At 41.1% G+C, this 17,157-nt stretch overlaps 4 protein-coding genes across 8 annotated transcripts in view; all 4 read left to right on the top strand.

Annotated features, from left to right (window-relative positions):
* LOC6579604 (mucin-5AC) overlaps positions 1-7,570 on the top strand; it is a 43,698-nt gene extending 36,128 nt beyond the window's left edge. For 2 of the 4 annotated variants that reach the window (XM_044010843.1, XM_002005451.4), the window contains 8 exons: positions 558-659; positions 723-1,034; positions 1,114-1,208; positions 3,912-4,003; positions 4,257-4,449; positions 6,603-6,738; positions 6,823-6,975; positions 7,050-7,570. In XM_044010843.1, the coding sequence (XP_043866778.1) occupies positions 558-659; positions 723-1,034; positions 1,114-1,208; positions 3,912-4,003; positions 4,257-4,449; positions 6,603-6,738; positions 6,823-6,975; positions 7,050-7,167 (1,201 nt within the window). In that variant the 3' untranslated portion in view covers positions 7,168-7,570. Of the gene's footprint in view, positions 1-557; positions 660-722; positions 1,035-1,113; positions 1,209-2,349; positions 3,188-3,911; positions 4,004-4,256; positions 4,450-6,602; positions 6,739-6,822; positions 6,976-7,049 lie in introns of those variants that run through there. The other 2 variants (XM_015163772.3, XM_044010844.1) reach the window with 2 other exon arrangements.
* A 1,535-nt stretch (positions 7,571-9,105) lies between these two features.
* LOC6579605 (putative ATPase N2B) lies at positions 9,106-11,190 on the top strand. Its single transcript, XM_002005452.4, has 4 exons — positions 9,106-9,741; positions 9,989-10,591; positions 10,650-10,910; positions 10,977-11,190. The coding sequence occupies exons 1-4, from the start codon at positions 9,322-9,324 to the stop codon at positions 11,085-11,087; spliced, it is 1,395 nt and encodes a 464-aa protein (XP_002005488.1). The 5' UTR covers positions 9,106-9,321; the 3' UTR covers positions 11,088-11,190.
* Positions 11,191-11,288: 98 nt separating this feature from the next.
* LOC6579606 (deoxyribose-phosphate aldolase) lies at positions 11,289-12,809 on the top strand. The gene is made up of 3 exons (XM_002005453.4): positions 11,289-11,596; positions 11,658-12,241; positions 12,294-12,809. Exons 1-3 carry the CDS (start codon positions 11,554-11,556, stop codon positions 12,723-12,725), a joined length of 1,059 nt encoding a protein of 352 aa, XP_002005489.1. The 5' UTR covers positions 11,289-11,553; the 3' UTR covers positions 12,726-12,809.
* A 90-nt stretch (positions 12,810-12,899) lies between these two features.
* On the top strand, positions 12,900-17,064 carry LOC6579607 (vacuolar protein sorting-associated protein 35). Of its 2 annotated transcripts, none has more exons than XM_015163779.3 (8): positions 12,900-12,997; positions 13,744-13,933; positions 14,008-14,741; positions 14,799-15,034; positions 15,096-15,422; positions 15,483-16,046; positions 16,107-16,290; positions 16,357-17,064. In XM_015163779.3, exons 1-8 carry the CDS (start codon positions 12,995-12,997, stop codon positions 16,516-16,518), a joined length of 2,400 nt encoding a protein of 799 aa, XP_015019265.1. In that variant the 5' UTR covers positions 12,900-12,994; the 3' UTR covers positions 16,519-17,064. The 2 variants fall into 2 exon arrangements, with proteins under 2 accessions (XP_015019265.1, XP_002005490.1); XM_002005454.4 differs by lacking the exon at positions 12,900-12,997 and adding an exon at positions 13,023-13,324.
* Positions 17,065-17,157: the final 93 nt, after the last annotated feature.

Consider the following 17,157-nt stretch of genomic DNA (forward strand, 5'->3'; position numbering starts at 1 on the left):
AGCTTTAAAGCGTAAATAAGTAGATAAAAATAGATGGAAATAATAGTAAAATATTGAATAATATTCAAATTATATTTAAATTTAAAATATTTCGAATTTAGTTTAAGTCGAAATTAATTTTTATTTATAGTTAAACTATATATGTATATATTTTTAATGGATTCACTTAGAATGTGTGCACTTAACATTGACGTTTGGCCCATTTAGCCTAAATTGTGCGAATCAAGTGCGGTCAAGTGATTGCACAGGCCATGAACTCTGACACAGAGAGAGAGCTCCGAATCAGCCAAGTTAACAAACATGCGTGCAAATGCCAGCTACTGTTGCAAGGCCAAGCCAGCACACTAAACGAATCTTTGTGCGAGTGTCTGTGTCTGTGTGTGTGTGTGTGTGCGTGTGAATGTGCGTGTGTTGGCAATTCAATTAACGCTTAAATTTCGCAGCTGAAACTCCATTTGGGCTGCTGTCAATTGCAGCTAATGGAATTTCAGACACGCTCTCGGCCAGTTGAAAAGTGTTATTAATTCGACACTTTTTTCTTTTTTTGACAATTGCAGCTATGGCTCACCACATCACAGCCGCTCGCAGTCGGTGAAAATGCCGGGCAGTCGCGCCTCGGGTCGGCCAAATCAGCTATGCCTGCCCCAGCAGAGATCTCGGTAAGTGCGCTGCGTCCACTCCAGCCCAATGGCCAGTGATGAGTAAACATTTTCTAACTCTAGGGTCGCCTCCATGCCCAACACTGGCGTCGAGGAGGAGTACTACAGACTGCGTCACTTTTCCATCACGGGCAAGGGCGTGGTGAATCGTGGCGACTCGCTGAAGAGCCGCCGCAGTCGCTCCAACAACAGCGTTGCCAGCTCCAACTCCAGCACAGAGCACTTGACCGCCCAACAGCAGCAGCAGCAGCAGCAACTGCTGCAGCTGCAGCAGGGTCAACAGCAACTGCCGGCGCCCAGTTCGACGTCGGCACGCACCTCGCTGGCCTCCAGTCGGGAGAGCAGCACCTCCAATCCGGGCAACGGTCCCTATAGGTAAATCCGCCACGTGCACACCAACAGCGTTTGCCACTCAGCTCAGCTCAGCTCAAGCTAATCCCATTTTTGTTTGCAGAGTTCTGATGCTTGGCGGTCCGGCCGTGGGCAAAAGTTCGCTAGTCTCGCAGTTCATGACCTCGGAGTATTTGCATGCATATGACACAAGCATTGGTGAGTAGCCTCCATTCCAATACCCAACACCCACCCCGTGTCCCGCTACCATAATTGTTGCACGGCCAGCCATTGGCCAGCCAGAGACAAACCACTTGAATGCTGCTAAAACTTCGTCTAAGTGTTTAGGTTTAGGTTTTAATGCTTTTCATCATTGTGTCCGTGTGCGTGCGAGTGTGTGTGTGTGTGTGTGTGTGTGTGTATGCTTGTGTTTGTCTATCGGTGTGTGCTCCCTGTGTTAGTGTCAGTCTGGTCCTCAACCCTTGACCCTTGAATGTGAGTCCGTCTAGTTGCGATGTATCCCCTTTGGTTTGCCTTTGGTTGCCTTGGCATTTGCCTTCACAAATGATTTTGATTTTCTATGTTGATGTGTTTTTTTTTTTGTCTCATTTGCGTGGCTTTTCTTTTTTTTTTTTTTTTTTGTGTTTTTGAGTTTGTTTTTGTTTATCTGTTAAATTCTTGTGTGTCGTTCTGTGCTTTGCCCTTGACTACAACAACAATTTACGACCATATCACAAATGCATATATATTTATATTTATCATTATTTTCATTTCTCGCTTTATGTCGGTTGACTTTTTACGACCCGCCTTGTACATATGGCCACTGAGATTTGATCGCATAAATTGGCAAATCGAAACAAACGAATTGTGCTGGAAAATTTTTACAATGCGTATTTGGGAAAAATTGCACACAAATTCGAGAAAAAATGAATATAAAACGAAACAAATATAAAATTCGTGCAGATGTACAGCGCGGAAAAATGCTTCTTAAAATGCGGAAATTTGGAGAGAGAAATTTGAATAGCATAAAAAATGTATATGCAAACGAAATTCTACTCCAATTTTCTATCAAAATTATTGCTGTAACTTTACCAAGCACCAAAAAAAAAAAAAAAAAAAAAAAAGCAGAAAACATAAGACTAATGTAAAATCTCATTTTTAATATTCTAACACCAAACAAAACACAACAATATAAAATGATTGATATTTTTCTGTTCTCTTTCGTCTTTCGACCATATATAACCATATATAACAACCTAATGTTTCATTCAACATAACAACAACAACAATTATAAAAAAAAAAAAAAAAAACCAAACAAAAACATCAATCGAACCGTAAACGAAACGAAACTTAATTCAGATCTAGGCAACTGTGATATACGCATACATATTGAAAAAGCCGCCGACGGTAATAGCAACAACAACAACCAAAACAAAACAAAATCTATTCAAATTAATTATACGATATATAATAATATTTATTCCAATTCCATATTTAATCTATACTAAACGCTTTCCAACAACTTTATCAACCTAAACACTTTATAAAAAAAAAGAAAAAAAAACAAATACAAAAATCTTTTCATTTTTCACTTGTTTAACGTTTGAGCTGCATTTGCGTTGCGTTTCCAATTGAATTCCAATTAACTTACTCTAACTAGCTCTTAATTTTATCTAATCTTAACACACTGGACACACGACCACGTACTACACGCCCTGCCGATTAGGCCACCGGCTTAAGTCCTTAGTAGTTTACTCTATCACACACACACAACACGCCCCCTTCCCTGCCAAAGAGAGAAAAAAAAAACAAACAAACACAAGCTGCCCTTTCCAAAATATGATTACCTTCAATAAATACGGCTTTGTGTGCTGCAGACCTCCAAACTCCTCCTCCTTCGTCTGCCACAAACTAATCCCCTGCAAATGGGTCGGCTTAATATTAATGAAGCCCCAATACAAATATGTGTAAATGTCATTATGTCGATTGAGTTTGGGCAAGTGATATATTGTGACCTAAAAGTAGTTAATCTATAAATACTTTATGCAAATAATTAATTTATCACGGCTTTAATTAAACTGCCTGCTCAACTGTTCGAATTACAAAAGGCGACTTTAAAATATCATGAAATTTCAGCTGGGTAATCAGTGAATGCAATAAATAAATGTGAAAAGAAAGGGGAGAAAAAAAAACGAGACAATAATAGTCAATTACAGTTGTAATTTACAGACTGCCATAAATTGTAAATTGAAAATTGAAAATGGAAAAGTGCAGGATGAAGAGTCAGGATGTATCAGATATATCATCAAATTGCAGTTGTGGGCGTTCAATAGGCTCTAAAAACAATCAATTTACATATATGTATGCAATATGCCTGTTAAAATCAAAAGTACAAAACACACATACACACACGCACATACACTCACGCACAGTCAAGCACACGGCCATTCATATTTCATTGCATACCTCTGGGCGCTCGGCGAACTTTCCATTCGCGAGCATATATCAATCAAATATTTGAAAACATCCTCGATAAAGTACGTTTTATTGCATCAAGCTTTATGTATTTGTCCTCATACATCATGTTAGAAATGTCAAACCCCCCCTCTCGCCACCCTTCCTTTAAGAATGCATATTTTGAATTGCATGACAAATGCCACCGAAAACGAAAGTAAAATAACACAAAGAACCAAACCACAAGCCACCAATCCGAAAATTGTAAATATATATGTATATATTAGTAAAACGAACTACCTCTATCTGAATGATTATCACGTTCTTTGCACCTCTTCCTTTGTAGCTTTATCTTGCTTTTAGTTATTCTTATGATTATTCTTATTCTATTCTATATTGTATATAAATTATAATCGCCAAGTATCCAAATTCGTTTCTAATCAAATCTTTTGTTTTCAAATGAACAGATGACGAATCTGGCGAAAAAGCCGTATCAGTATTACTCAGCGGCGAGGAGTCCGAGCTAATATTTATAGATCATGGATACACTGAAATGACCGTAAGTACTCTGATTTTTATGTGGCGATAGCTCGCTCAAAATGCCATTCGAACTAAGGTCAATTCGCAGCCTTTCAACCTTACAGATACCTTATCTGTGACATTTCATAATGCCATTAGCATACACAAGCAACACACACACACAGACATGCACACAGACACACACACACAGACAGACAAAATCACCCATTCACACAGCTCAGGCATCTCTTGAACCTCACTCAATGTCAAATTTGTGTCCTTTGCTTTCACAGCCGGATGAATGCTTGACCAACTATGATCCACATGGCTATTGCGTCATCTACTCCGCCGCGGACCGCAGCAGCTTCAACATTGCCGAGCAGGTGCTTCAGGTGTTATGGACCAATCAAAACATCGCACAGAAAGCCGTTATTCTTGTCTCGAACAAAGCGGACCTCGCCAGGAGTCGACTCGTTACATCCGAAGGTAAATAAACTAGATTCAATGCAGCTGACTAAACGATTTCCACTTTTGCCTTTCATTAGCACTTCAAAATGTGCTCGATTGGATATTTTCGCTTAAAAATAGATACACCTACACCGACAAGGTGAATCGTTGTGTGCATATGTGTCTGTGTGTGTGTGTTATTATTGCTATTGTTGGACGTCGTTGGATGTCTGCAAAGGACACCATAAAAGCGGCCACAGACAGCTGCAGTCGCTTTAATTTTGGTTTTTCATTGAAAGTTGATCAAGCGGAAGTTGATTGGCGGTTCGCCCAACGAAGCATACACCTACATACCCACACACTTATACACACACACCCAATGTACGCATATATATATATAGTATTTAAATGTATAGAGGCTATCGTTAAATGTAAAGCAAGTGAAGGTCACTCAACTGGGCGCTCATTGCTTTTTATGTTTACTCAAGCACAACCATTTAAATACCCTATAATATTTGAACTTTCTCAAAGTCCTTTCAAAGGTTTGCTTGACTACTGAAATCAAGACAGGGAGAAAAACAACCCAAAAGAATTGTTAGTGGACCTGAGCTTAGATAGAGGCAATTAAATGCATTTAATGTTACTTAACAGTTACAGTTCTCTGCTATTTACATGAGCTGCTGTTAGCATAAGACATCCTCACTCAATGAGCTGCTATTAACATAGTAACATCTCACACTCAGAGTGTTAAATTTAACATTTGGAGTGACAAAAGTGAGTGTACAAATAACATTTGTATTTCTGTTAACTAACAGACTTTTACGTATTTAGTATATGAAAGCCAACCGCCACTGGAAACATATTAGCTCAATTTTCTCTAGGGTATTTAAGTATCGCCATCTACCTTAATATCAATTTAAACGGTCAGGAGATTTATTCACCGTTAGCCAGCAATCCACTAAGCAGGGCTTTCATCTAGGAAATTCAATATTTTCACAAATTACATTTGTTTCTAATGGCCGCTTATGAAAGTGTCGGCCGCGTTGACAAAATAAGCAAAGCAGAAAAATGTAGCGAGAAGCAAATTTAGGTCATAGGACAGCGTCTGCGAGGAGCAGCAAATGGACGCGCTTTTATACTACTTGTGTAGCTGGGAAAATTGTTTAAGCACAAAATTGATTACATTTCATTCCTGCGGCTTACGCCTTAATAAGCCCATTTCTATTGTTGTCAATATAAAGAGGATGCTTAGGGGATGATGTTTTAGCAGAAATTTCATAAAATATTTATAGCACATGGAGTGGGGGAGTACAGGATTACCGAAAACATGAGCAAACCTCAAAGAAATTAATAAATGCAAAAAGAAAAGAAAATCAAATAAAAAAGCAATTAAAGTGCACAGGAAATAAGCTAATGCTTAAATAATATCTGGGGTCGTATTATATATATGAGCAGCTGAGCTGCACTCACAAATATTTGAAATTCTTGGCATTTGCCATTTGGCTGCCAAGTAGTTCTCATTGTTTATGATTTGTGTTTGCTTTTAATTAAGCGCCCGAGCTGGACTGAGCTGCCCTTTCTTGAGCCAGCGCCGATGCAAAAGGGGTGGCAAATATTTTTGCAAAATAAATCTTTAAGGCTCGCAGCACTTCAGCCAGCTGGGTGTTTAATAAAAGCACCGTAATAAGCTGATGGCATTTAAGAAAAGCTGCGGAGTCGGCGAGGCGATGAGAACATCCTATCAAAATCTAATAAAATGACGCCAACTTTTTTCGCACATCGTTAATAAAGCCCCATATGTATGTGGTGTGTGTGTGCGTATGTGTGTGTGTGTGTGGTTGCCATAAAAACGGGCCTGCAAAAACATACGCAGAGCTACTTATTGTACTCGTAGGCTAAAGATTTTAACGACAGCAGGCGCAGCAAACGTGACGAAATCTATAGAGCTGACAGCATCCATGGCACAATGGGAGTGAGAGAGAGAGAGAGAGAGAGGGAGATTGGGGGCCATCGCTGTTTGCGGAGAGGCTGAGGTTAATGGGCAACGTGTTTAGGTATTAAGTGTCCAAGTTTTGCTTTTTATTACCCGCCCAAGAGTTTAACTAAGCGACGCAATTCGATTTGATTAACTTGCCGCATAACTGAGATTCAGCAAAGCACTAAAAAATATTTACCATCTTTGTTTATTGCAGAGGGCAAGGCCATGGCCACCGCCTACGATTGCAAATTCATTGAGACATCGGTGGGCATTAATCACAACGTGGATGAGCTGCTGGTGGGTCTGCTGTCGCAGATACGCCTCAAGCTCGAGAATCCCGAAAAATCCAGGTTGGTATTTGAGTGGCTTGCAAATCATTGAATTGCAATATAAAAAAAAAATAAATATAACTCTAAATTTGCTTTTATTTGCAGGGATCTGTTTCGCAAGCGTTCCATTCGCAAGTCCAAGCGTCGTGCGTGCTCACCGCTCAGCTCGGGCTGCCTGAATGCCAATACGCCGCTGGGCCCGCTTGGCGGTCCACTAGGCGATGGCTCTGGCACGCCGCCCGGCAGTGCACACAGCAGGTGAGTTGCTTTGAGCATTCGAATGCCTGACAGCTAATTACAACGCCAACTTTTTCACCTCATTTGTTGTGTAGCCCACGTAAATATCGCGGTTCGCGTACATCTACTAGCCTCAAGGTCAAGGGACTGCTGGGACGCGTCTGGACGCGAGATTCCAAGTCGAAGAGCTGCGAAAATCTGCACGTGCTCTAAACGTCTCCTCCTCCTCCACTACACAAACACAACGACTGAGCATGGCCAGCGACCAGCTGGGGTCGAGGGGGCATTTTCGTTATTATGATTAAAATTATATTTATTATTACTATAGACCCAATTAGCCATTTGGTTTCTCAAAATTCGGTGCATACGAAATCCAAAGGATTATTTACATATACAAATACTATATACAATAAATAGAAAAGCTCCCTCAACTTTATCGCCTAAGTTTCGTAATGTACAAGCTACAAATAGACTCGTAAAACATAGCTGTATTATCTCTGTATATATGTATCATTTACACTTACTCTACTTTAACGCTAGTCACTTTAATTCTATCATTTATGTATCGAACTTTATGTACATATTCAACAAATATAAAATATATACTTTTAATTTATTTCTGTTTCAATGTGTTTTTCTTTCTTCCGACACAAATCCAACTTAACCATCTTCCAACTTCCAGAGAATATTTATTTTTTCCTTTTTGATTTTCTTTGCTAACTAAACGAGAATCAAATTAGTTAACCGAGCTTGACCAGTTAATTAAATATTAAATTATATAGTTCGAATTGTAAAATATATATGCAAATCAAAAGCAATAATTTTTTGGAATTTTTTTAAGAATTTAATTATATAATCCCATGATGAGATGTGAATCAATTGTACTGATTTTTAGCGCGTGTCTGGCCATTGTAGGCCGAACGGAGTTTATAATTAATTAAATTAAATTATATACACAAATATATTACTTGAATAATGCTAATTCGATGGCATTTTTAAATCGTACTAATATTCATGTTGTTCAATTCGATTATTCAATATTCAAAGCGAAAACCAAAATTTAAAAAATTAAATCTAGTTAATAATTCATTAAAATGTTATACTATTCAAATTCAATTTGCATTACATAGTTTTTAAGTAATTTTGGCTTATTTTTGACGCATGCAAACAAAATGAATGTTATTATAGGTTTCTTACATAAGTCGGGACCATTCGAAATTTAACTAGAGCTACCATGAAAAAAAAAAGAAAAAAACAAAAAAAAACTCCAAACAAAATTGTTTTCTCCTCTCGCGGGGAGCTCGAGTGTTTAACATTAGATTTTACATCAAATCAACACTTATATCAAAAGCTAAAATATATAATTAAAAAAAATACATTTATTAAGTAAATTTAATCTTTGAGAACAACAGTAAATAGTTCATATGTCTGTATCAGATTTTGAAAGATTGCGTAACAATTTTTTTCAAATCAAGTCACAATTTAAGTAACAACAATTTTAATGTGTTGACAAAGAAGTTGCGCTTTTTATTAATTATTGATGTGAACTAACATGTATTGTATATCAAAACTAATGCAGCACAATGGAATTTAAAAGAATATATAATACGATGAAAAAAAAAAAAAAGATATATATATATTTGGCAATGCCCAATTCACTTGAATAGCAAAGCAAAGCAAAAACGGAATCCTAATTAATTATATAAATGTATGAATTTATTAGTAACAAATATTTAGATGTATTTTATTTTTTTGCTCCTGCATGAAAATCAGCAGAAAATTATTAAACTCAAACTAATTCGAGCCGTTGTACCCAGATCCTAACTGGTGAAAAAAATTGAATGTAAAAAGCTATGTAGAAATGCAAAGTCAGCCATAAATAAATAGAAATAGTTGCCATGAGATGAGCCCAGTAGAAAGTTAAAGAACGTCGAATATATTCCATTTACTATTACAAAATTTTGTGTGTAATAAATGTATAATAAATGTGTAAACTTTGAACTTTAATTTATTAATGGCGTATTTTCTTCTCATACATCAATAACAAATTCAAATTTCGCGCTAGTTCATTTGAAAAGCTCAAAAATGAACTGGAGCCGGCATATGATTGAATTGGCGAACAGCTGTTCATGTTCAATCTGTCAACGGTGAATGGCAAACACAACAGCTGTGGCATTTTGTTAGAATGTCATTTGTGATTTGGCCAGTTGTGAAAATTCACGGCCAACGCCAACGTACGAAATTCGCGGTCAACGTTTCGACAACGCGGATATCGCCAAAATTGTTTATGTAATATGTTAAGCTGACGTGAGAAATTCCATCAATCTGCCCACCAAAAACCGCGTGATATAATATTTTGGCCAAACCATGTTAATTTATAAAGTGGGCTCAGTGGCGCGCACCGCTCTGCGCTCCCAGTCGAAATTGTTGCTCCAATTAGAGCAAGCATGTGTAATCTTTCAATGCCGCCACCTGAGCCCAATGGCCGAGTACCAAAAACGAGTTTCGTCTGGTCAACTGAGGAGCGATAGCAGGCAGCAACAAACAATGCAGAAACTGGACGAACTCTACAATAGACTCCAAGGATATCGACCATCCACACAGGGGGGCGGTGGATCAGGCGGTGGATTCTTATCATCTGTGTTTGGCGGTGGTTCCAGTGATGGCAGTGATGCCGACGACGATATGGATGCGGGCAGCCACGCCCCCCAGGGTCTATACATCTACGGTAGTGTGGGTGTGGGCAAGACCACGTTAATGGATATTTTTTACGACTCCTGTACAGAGGTGTGTGTAAAAAAGAAACCGAAGACTTTGTTTTAACTGCGATATCATTATGACATAATATAAAATTTCCAAGAAAAATTAAAAGGAACCAGTGCAAATAAATTGTTGAGCTCAATTCGCTTAAATTTAGTAAATCTTTGGTTTTTTCCATTATTTATATTTGAATATTGTCTTAATATATGATACATTAATATATATTGTATATTAATTAAATACTTAATTTAATTCCCAATCCCCTTATTAACAGGTCCACCAAAAACGTCGGGTTCACTTCACCGCTTTCATGAGCAAGGTGCACTCCCTCATACACGAGGCAAAGGAACGACAGGGTCCAGTGGATCGTGCCTTCAATTCGGAGAGACCAGCCCCCTTCGATCCCACTAAGCCTGTTGCTGATATAATAGCAAACGAGTCGTGGCTCATTTGCTTCGACGAATTCCAGGTGACAGACATTGCGGACGCGATGATACTTAAGCGACTATTCACGCACCTTTTTAGACATGGCATTGTCGTCGTGGCCACAAGCAATCGGCATCCAGAGGACCTGTACAAGAACGGCTTGCAGCGCGTCAACTTTGTACCGTTCATCGGTCTGCTGCAGAGACGCTGCCAGACAGCGAATCTAGACTCGATCGATTATCGTCGCGTTGCCCAATCAGGTGACACGAACTACTTCGTGAAAGGCAAGACAGACGCGAATGGAATGATGAATCGCATGTTCAAGATTCTGTGCTCTGAGGAGAATGACATCATCAGGCCCCGCACAATCACGCATTTTGGACGCGAACTGACCTTTCAACGCACGTGTGGCCAGGTATTGAACAGCAGCTTCGTCGAGCTCTGCGATCGCGTGAGTAATCTCTTCGATTGGGTAATGAGAGACTATTGTTAATCTGTGTCGTTTGCAGCCATTAGGAGGCAACGACTACGTTCAGATAGCACAGTTCTTTCATACAGTGCTAATACACGATGTGCCCCAGCTAAATCTTAACGTGAGATCCCAAATGAGGAGATTCATTACGCTTATTGATACTCTGTACGACAATCGAGTTCGCGTTGTTATCTCAGCGGATGAGCCGCTGGACAGCCTATTTCAAGTTTCTGAAAAAACCAAAATATCTGATGCGGACCGTTCGTTAATGGACGACTTGAAACTAAGCGAGAATTCGGTAAGGCCTTAAAATTGTTTAAATATTTGTATTTGCATTAATATTAATATTTTCTTCCCATGACAGTCGAGCGTATTTACTGGAGAAGAGGAAATGTTTGCCTTTGAACGCACCGTGTCACGACTTTACGAGATGCAGAAACAGGAATACTGGGAGCAGTGGTCGAAGCATCGTTAAAATATCAACTTAACGTTACCCGATCCAAATTCAATGCAATATATTATTAGTTTAATTAGGACAATTAAATGATCACCTTTTACTGTTGGCCGTCACAAATGAATCATTACTGTCTGTATTATTATTTGGTTCTTATCTATCCACTCATGGAATGCAAGTCATTGTCAGTCTAGTATTAGAAATGGGCGTGTTTTTTAAGTTTCTTAGTTAACAAATAGGAAAAGAAATGTGATCAAACTTTCCTAGCTTAGACTTTCAAATCGGTTTCATATACATATGCAGACTTTTCTGCTTAAAATTGGGTCGTTACATTAGTCAGTATTAAAGCATTGTCCCCATATTTTACATAATTCAACGCATCTATACATACCATTTATAAGAAGGCCTATAGGCTTCGCGTGCAGTTTCTGCTCTACTTAAATTGGGAGTATCTCGTATAAATATAATTTTCAGTCCCACTTTGAACATGGAGTCCAAAAATTTGATTGTAAACAAAACTCTGCCATTTGGTAAGACACGTCTTATTTATATATGCCTATATGCCATACAGCTTCCATGCAAATCTTTCAGATCCCACGTTTTTAGCTGTAAACATATCGTTACGCCAGGTGGAGGAGATTGCAATGACTCTATCGAACCAGTGTATAGTTACGGGCACAAATGAAATCGCGTGGGCTCTGAGAGCGCTCATGCTAACTGACTTGACCACACTGGCTGGAGATGATACGAAGGCGAATGTGCGTCGGATGTGCGTGCGCGCCTGTTATCCATTTGAGCCGCAGTTTTTCGACAAATTCTTTGAGCGCACACTTCTGCTGGACATCCACTGTGCCGCTGTTTGTGTGTATCCGGCGCGTGTGCAGGACGCCTATTCAACGGTCGAACAATTTAAACAGTTGGATAGAGTTGCGATTGCCGCAGTGGCCAGTGGTTTTCCCACCGGACAGTATGGACTGCAGACGCGTTTGCAGGAGATAAGCCATGCCATTCTCGCGGGTGCCACGGAGATTGACATTGTCATCAATCGGCAGCTGGCACTGTTGGGCGACTGGAAGGCGCTCTACAACGAGGTGGTGCTCATGCGCAGCGCCTGCGGTGACCACGCGCTGCTCAAGACCATCCTTGCAATTGGCGAACTGGGTACCATGGAGAATGTGAGTGAGAAATCTGTAGCTGAATCTCTTATTGATTTGCTCTGCTTATCAGGTGTACAAAGCGGCCATGGTTTGCATGATGGCGGGTGCGGACTTTATTAAGACTTCCACAGGCAAGGAGATGGTGAATGCGACTCTGCCCGTTGGCCTGGTCATGATTTTTGCCATACAGGAGTTCAAGCGACGCACTTGCCAAATAGTTGGCCTCAAGCCAGCTGGCGGAGTGCGAACAGTGCGTGACGCCATCGCCTGGATGACTCTCGTTAAGGAGACACTGGGCACTCGCTGGTTGACACCGCAACGTTTCCGTTTCGGCGCTGCTGGACTGATTGATGATATTGATAAGGTTGTCCGCGAAGGCGTCGCCAGGATGGAGAAGGAGCAACTCGAAAAGGCCGCTGCGAATAAGCAACAGGGCTCTGAGCCAGATGGTGAAGATGCTCTTTGCAAAGAACTGCGCGAAAAAAGACAAGCGAAAAACTAATTGTTTACACTCGAATCACACAATTGTTAATCCAACATAACTAACCGGCTACAAATATACGCATATCATACATTTCGAACAGAATTCCTCCGAGAGTGTGACCAAAGTCCATATCGGCACTTTATGGTATTTTTATTTATTTAGTATTTTGTTAATGGTGGATTTCAGTGGTTGCCGCCTGTGGTCACACTGAGTACAAAACTATTGAAAAAATTACTTTAATTTAAGATAATTTCTCATCCTTGCTCCGCCCACTTAACGCTGCTGTAATGGTAAGTGCGCCCTCAACCCAAACGTAGTCGCCAGAAGCCGGAAACAGACATTTCAGCAAAGTGCAAGTACCCAAGTAGCTACAAGAAAAGAAAGACAAACTGCGAACGCTAAAACGCTGACTGCGCCCTCGCCCGCCCACTTTGCTAGCGGCAAAAACTAGTGCGATTTGCCATTTGCAGCCGCAGCCGTAGCCGCAAGCAGTACTGGAGTCCACATAACCATATACCAACACTACCACCAAAAGCACAGCACCCCGATCATCCAGCATGTATCCCTGGAACTCTTCCACGTACGGCGGCCAAGCGCCCACTGGTGGCCAAACCAGGGTAAATACGCCACGCAGAGGCAATGCTTATCCAACACTCCACTCCCCCCTCACACCACTCCACTATCTACTACTTCTATTTGCACTAATATCTTACTACTATTTGTTCGCTTTTGTACTGAATGCACGCCCTGGGCGGGGATCGCAGTCAGCAATTGGTCGGAGTCTGGGCAAAAGCAATACCAGCTCTGGTTTTATGTTATCATCTTTCGCTCAATCCAACAAGCAGCAGCTGAACGAGCTGTCGACGCTTATCTCATCACACTCGGCTCTGTATTTTGTGTTTTGTGCTTTCTGTGTTTGTAAATCTCAACTCTCTCAAATTGTCGCTGCTGAAATTACTCATACTCTCCCATGTATTCGCGTTCATCGGATCGTTGGCCCACATTGCCGGACACTGTATGCTATGTTTCGTTTCAGACGATGCCGAATGGTTTGGACGACCAGGAGAAGCTACTCGCCGAGGCGGCCGGTGCGGCGCGTAAACAGGCATTCCAAATGAATCACTTTCTGGACAAGGAGCGCATGCTGGACGCGCTGAAATGTGCCAGCACGATGCTAAGCGAGTTGCGCACCTCGGTTCTATCACCGAAGAGCTACTACGAATTGTGTACGTATATAAAATGCATAAAAGCTATAAGATTAGGCATTGCATACAATCATTTAATAAATATTTGTGCATAGATATGTCCATCACGAATGAACTGTGCCACCTGGAGCTGTATCTAAGCGAGAAGAACAACAAGGAGACGGATCTATATGAACTGGTTCAGTACTCGCACACGATAGTGCCGCGTCTCTATCTGCTCATCACAGTGGGCATTGTGTACATAAAGAACGACCCTACGTTAAAGCGCAGTATTCTGAAGGATCTGGTGGAGATGTGTCGAGGCGTGCAGCATCCGCTGCGCGGTCTCTTCTTACGCAACTATCTGCTGCAGTGCACCCGCAACATACTGCCCGACGTTCTGGTAGCAGAGAATGAGCACGAGGGCAATGTGTATGATGCCATCGACTTTGTACTGACGAATTTCGCAGAGATGAATAAATTGTGGGTGCGCATGCAGCATCAGGGCCATTCAAGCGAGAAAACCCGCAGAGAAAAGGAACGCGAAGAGCTGAAAATTCTGGTTGGCACAAACTTGGTGCGTCTATCGCAGCTGGAGTCTGCCACACTGGAGACGTACAGGCGTTTGATACTGCCCGGCATATTGGAGCAGGTGGTCAGCTGTCGAGATGCCATTGCGCAAGAGTATCTAATGGAGTGCATCATCCAAGTATTTCCCGACGAGTTTCACTTGCAGACACTTGATCCGTTCCTAAAGTCCTGCGCCCAGCTGGAGACAGGCGTGAATGTTAAGAATATCATAATATCGCTCATCGAACGACTGGCAGCCTATAATCAACGCAGTGGCAAAGTAAGGAATCTCAACTCAACATAAATTGAGAAATATATTAATCGAATTGTATTGCAGTCGAGCGGCAATGCCATCGATGCCATCATACCCGCCGAAGTGGAGCTATTTGAGGTGTTCAGCGTACAGGTGGCAAACATTGTGCAAACGCGCACGGACATGCCTCTAGAGGACACAATATCGCTACAAGTGGCCTTACTCAGCTTAGCCCAGAAAGTGTATGCCGATCGGGTTGACTATGTGGACAAAGTGCTAGGCACAACCGCAAAAATACTCGACCGCATGAACATGAACAAGTGAGTTTTGCGGCTCTATTCGTGAATCAATGTTAATTGCATTTACTTACTTACCTTGCAGCATTTCGCACCTGTTGTCTGTGAATCAGGAACTGTCTCGTCTGCTGCGCATCTGCATTGACTTCTACAACAACGCGCTGACCATAATCCAATTGCAAAACTTTTGTCCCCTATTGGAAAAGTTTGATTACACTTCGCGCAAATCGTTGGCTTTATATTTGGTTATGAACATATTGGAGAATGAGACGCTGGTGCCCACAGCCGATCAGGCAGATAGCATATTAACGATCATAACTCCGCTGATCAAGGACGACGAGACGAACACGACAGCTGCCAATAATAGTGTCGATGCCGAAGAGTTTGCGGAGGAGCAGGGCGTTGTTGCACGGTGAGTTGCTATGGCATTGCTTCGAATACAACTGAATTTCATAATCGTTCGCTTTTATAGGTTTATACATCTCTTGAAATCCGATGAGCCGGATATGCAATATAAAATGCTGCAAATAGCCCGCAAACATTTGGGCCAGGGCGGTGGCCAGCGACTGAAGCACGTCCTCCCTCCACTTGTATTTGCCGCCTATCAACTGGCGTTTAAATACAAGGCAATTGCTGAACAGGATGAGAACTGGGACAAGAAATGCCAGAAGATTGTGCAGTACTGTCACAGCACAATCAGTGCATTGGCCAAAGCGGATTTGCCAGACCTGGCATTGCGCCTATACCTGCAAGGTGCCTTGGTTATTGGCGAGATTCGGTACACAAATCACGAGACTGTGGCATACGAGTTCATGACGCAGGCCTTTTCGCTGTACGAAGATGAGATATCCGACTCGAAGGCGCAACTAGCGGCCATAACGCTCATCATGTCCACATTTGAGCAAATGTCCTGCTTTGGCGAGGAGAACGCAGAGCCGCTGCGCACCAATTGCGCGCTGGCCGCGTCCAAACTGCTGAAGAAACCGGATCAGTGTCGGGGTGTGGTGGCTTGTGCGGCGCTCTTCTGGAGCGGCAAGTGAGTAAATCAAAAATAGAGTTTAAATCAAAATCCCAATCTAATATGCTGTCGCTGCAGGCAAAATGGTGAGGAAATGCGAGACGAGAAACGTACGCTGGATTGTCTAAAGAAGGGCGCACGCATCGCTTCACATTGTCTGGATACGGGAGTGCAAGTGCAGCTGTATGTGGAGCTCTTGAATCATTATCTATTCTACTTTGAGCGCGGTAATTCTCTCATCACAGTAGCCATGCTGAATCAGGTAAGGCTTTTACTCTTATACTTACTCTCGTCCAGATTTTCATCACTCTCCCATTACATTTTGCAGCTCATTGCTAAGGTAAACGAAGAGCTGCCCAATCTGGAACCGAGCGAGGAAACCAAGCAGATCGAGAGTCACTACAAGAATACGCTGGCACATTTGCGCAGTCGCATGGAGTCAAATGATGCCGCACTGGAAGTCTCGTTTGCTGGCATCACACTCAATTAAAGACGAAATCCTCCTTCATTTGTGACCCACTTAAATACAGCAAACAACGCCCCTCGATCACGCCTATTTTTGTAATGCTGCTTATCAGTCAGCAAATAGTTGAACCCACTCTTTCAAAGGCTGGATAAACAGAATAATACAGAACCTTGAAAAGCGGTCAAAACAACGGTATAAACTGTGTTTTCGAAAAGAAACAAAATTCCATGATAAATTGTAGAATGTTTAGGATAGTGCAAGACTATCCAAAAAATCAAAAAACAAGAAAAGAGAAGTGCTTAAAAGTTTCATTTTCGATCATATACTTGTAAGTGCAAAGTGTCAACATTCTCGATGATTTTTCTCCTTTATTATCATTATCGTGTATTTAGTTCATAATTACAAGTAATTATCCCCCAAAAAGAATTGTATTTTATATTATATCTATTATTTAACCCCTTGCAAAAAGAAAACGTAGAAAAGCAGAACGAAACAAAAACAAAAAATGATGTGAAATATTGTTAAACAAAGGAAGAGCTACAGTAAAAAATTATATACCATTATAAATTATTCATTAATTATTATTGATTATATGCAATTTGACAGATTTTTGATTGTGCATAAATAAAGTTAAGATCAAATTGTTTTAGCAAATTAATAGTC

This window comes from Drosophila mojavensis, unplaced genomic scaffold, assembly GCF_018153725.1.
Source record: "Drosophila mojavensis isolate 15081-1352.22 unplaced genomic scaffold, ASM1815372v1 contig_80, whole genome shotgun sequence".
Lineage (NCBI taxonomy): Eukaryota > Metazoa > Arthropoda > Insecta > Diptera > Drosophilidae > Drosophila > Drosophila mojavensis.

Bases quoted from the DNA above. Each gene is read 5' to 3' on its own strand.
- LOC6579607 (XM_002005454.4), top strand. From the start codon at position 13,265: ATGTATCCCTGGAACTCTTCCACGTACGGCGGCCAAGCGCCCACTGGT. The intron at 15,035-15,095 runs GTGAGTTTTGCG...CTTACCTTGCAG, and splicing joins GACCGCATGAACATGAACAA to CATTTCGCACCTGTTGTCTG. The intron at 16,047-16,106 runs GTGAGTAAATCA...CTGTCGCTGCAG, and splicing joins GCGCTCTTCTGGAGCGGCAA to GCAAAATGGTGAGGAAATGC.
- LOC6579606 (XM_002005453.4), top strand. From the start codon at position 11,554: ATGGAGTCCAAAAATTTGATTGTAAACAAAACTCTGCCATTTG. The intron at 11,597-11,657 runs GTAAGACACGTC...CAAATCTTTCAG, and splicing joins AAACAAAACTCTGCCATTTG to ATCCCACGTTTTTAGCTGTA. The intron at 12,242-12,293 runs GTGAGTGAGAAA...TCTGCTTATCAG, and splicing joins AACTGGGTACCATGGAGAAT to GTGTACAAAGCGGCCATGGT.
- LOC6579605 (XM_002005452.4), top strand. From the start codon at position 9,322: ATGTTAATTTATAAAGTGGGCTCAGTGGCGCGCACCGCTCTGCGCTCC. The intron at 9,742-9,988 runs GTGTGTGTAAAA...CCTTATTAACAG, and splicing joins TTTACGACTCCTGTACAGAG to GTCCACCAAAAACGTCGGGT. The intron at 10,911-10,976 runs GTAAGGCCTTAA...TTCCCATGACAG, and splicing joins TGAAACTAAGCGAGAATTCG to TCGAGCGTATTTACTGGAGA.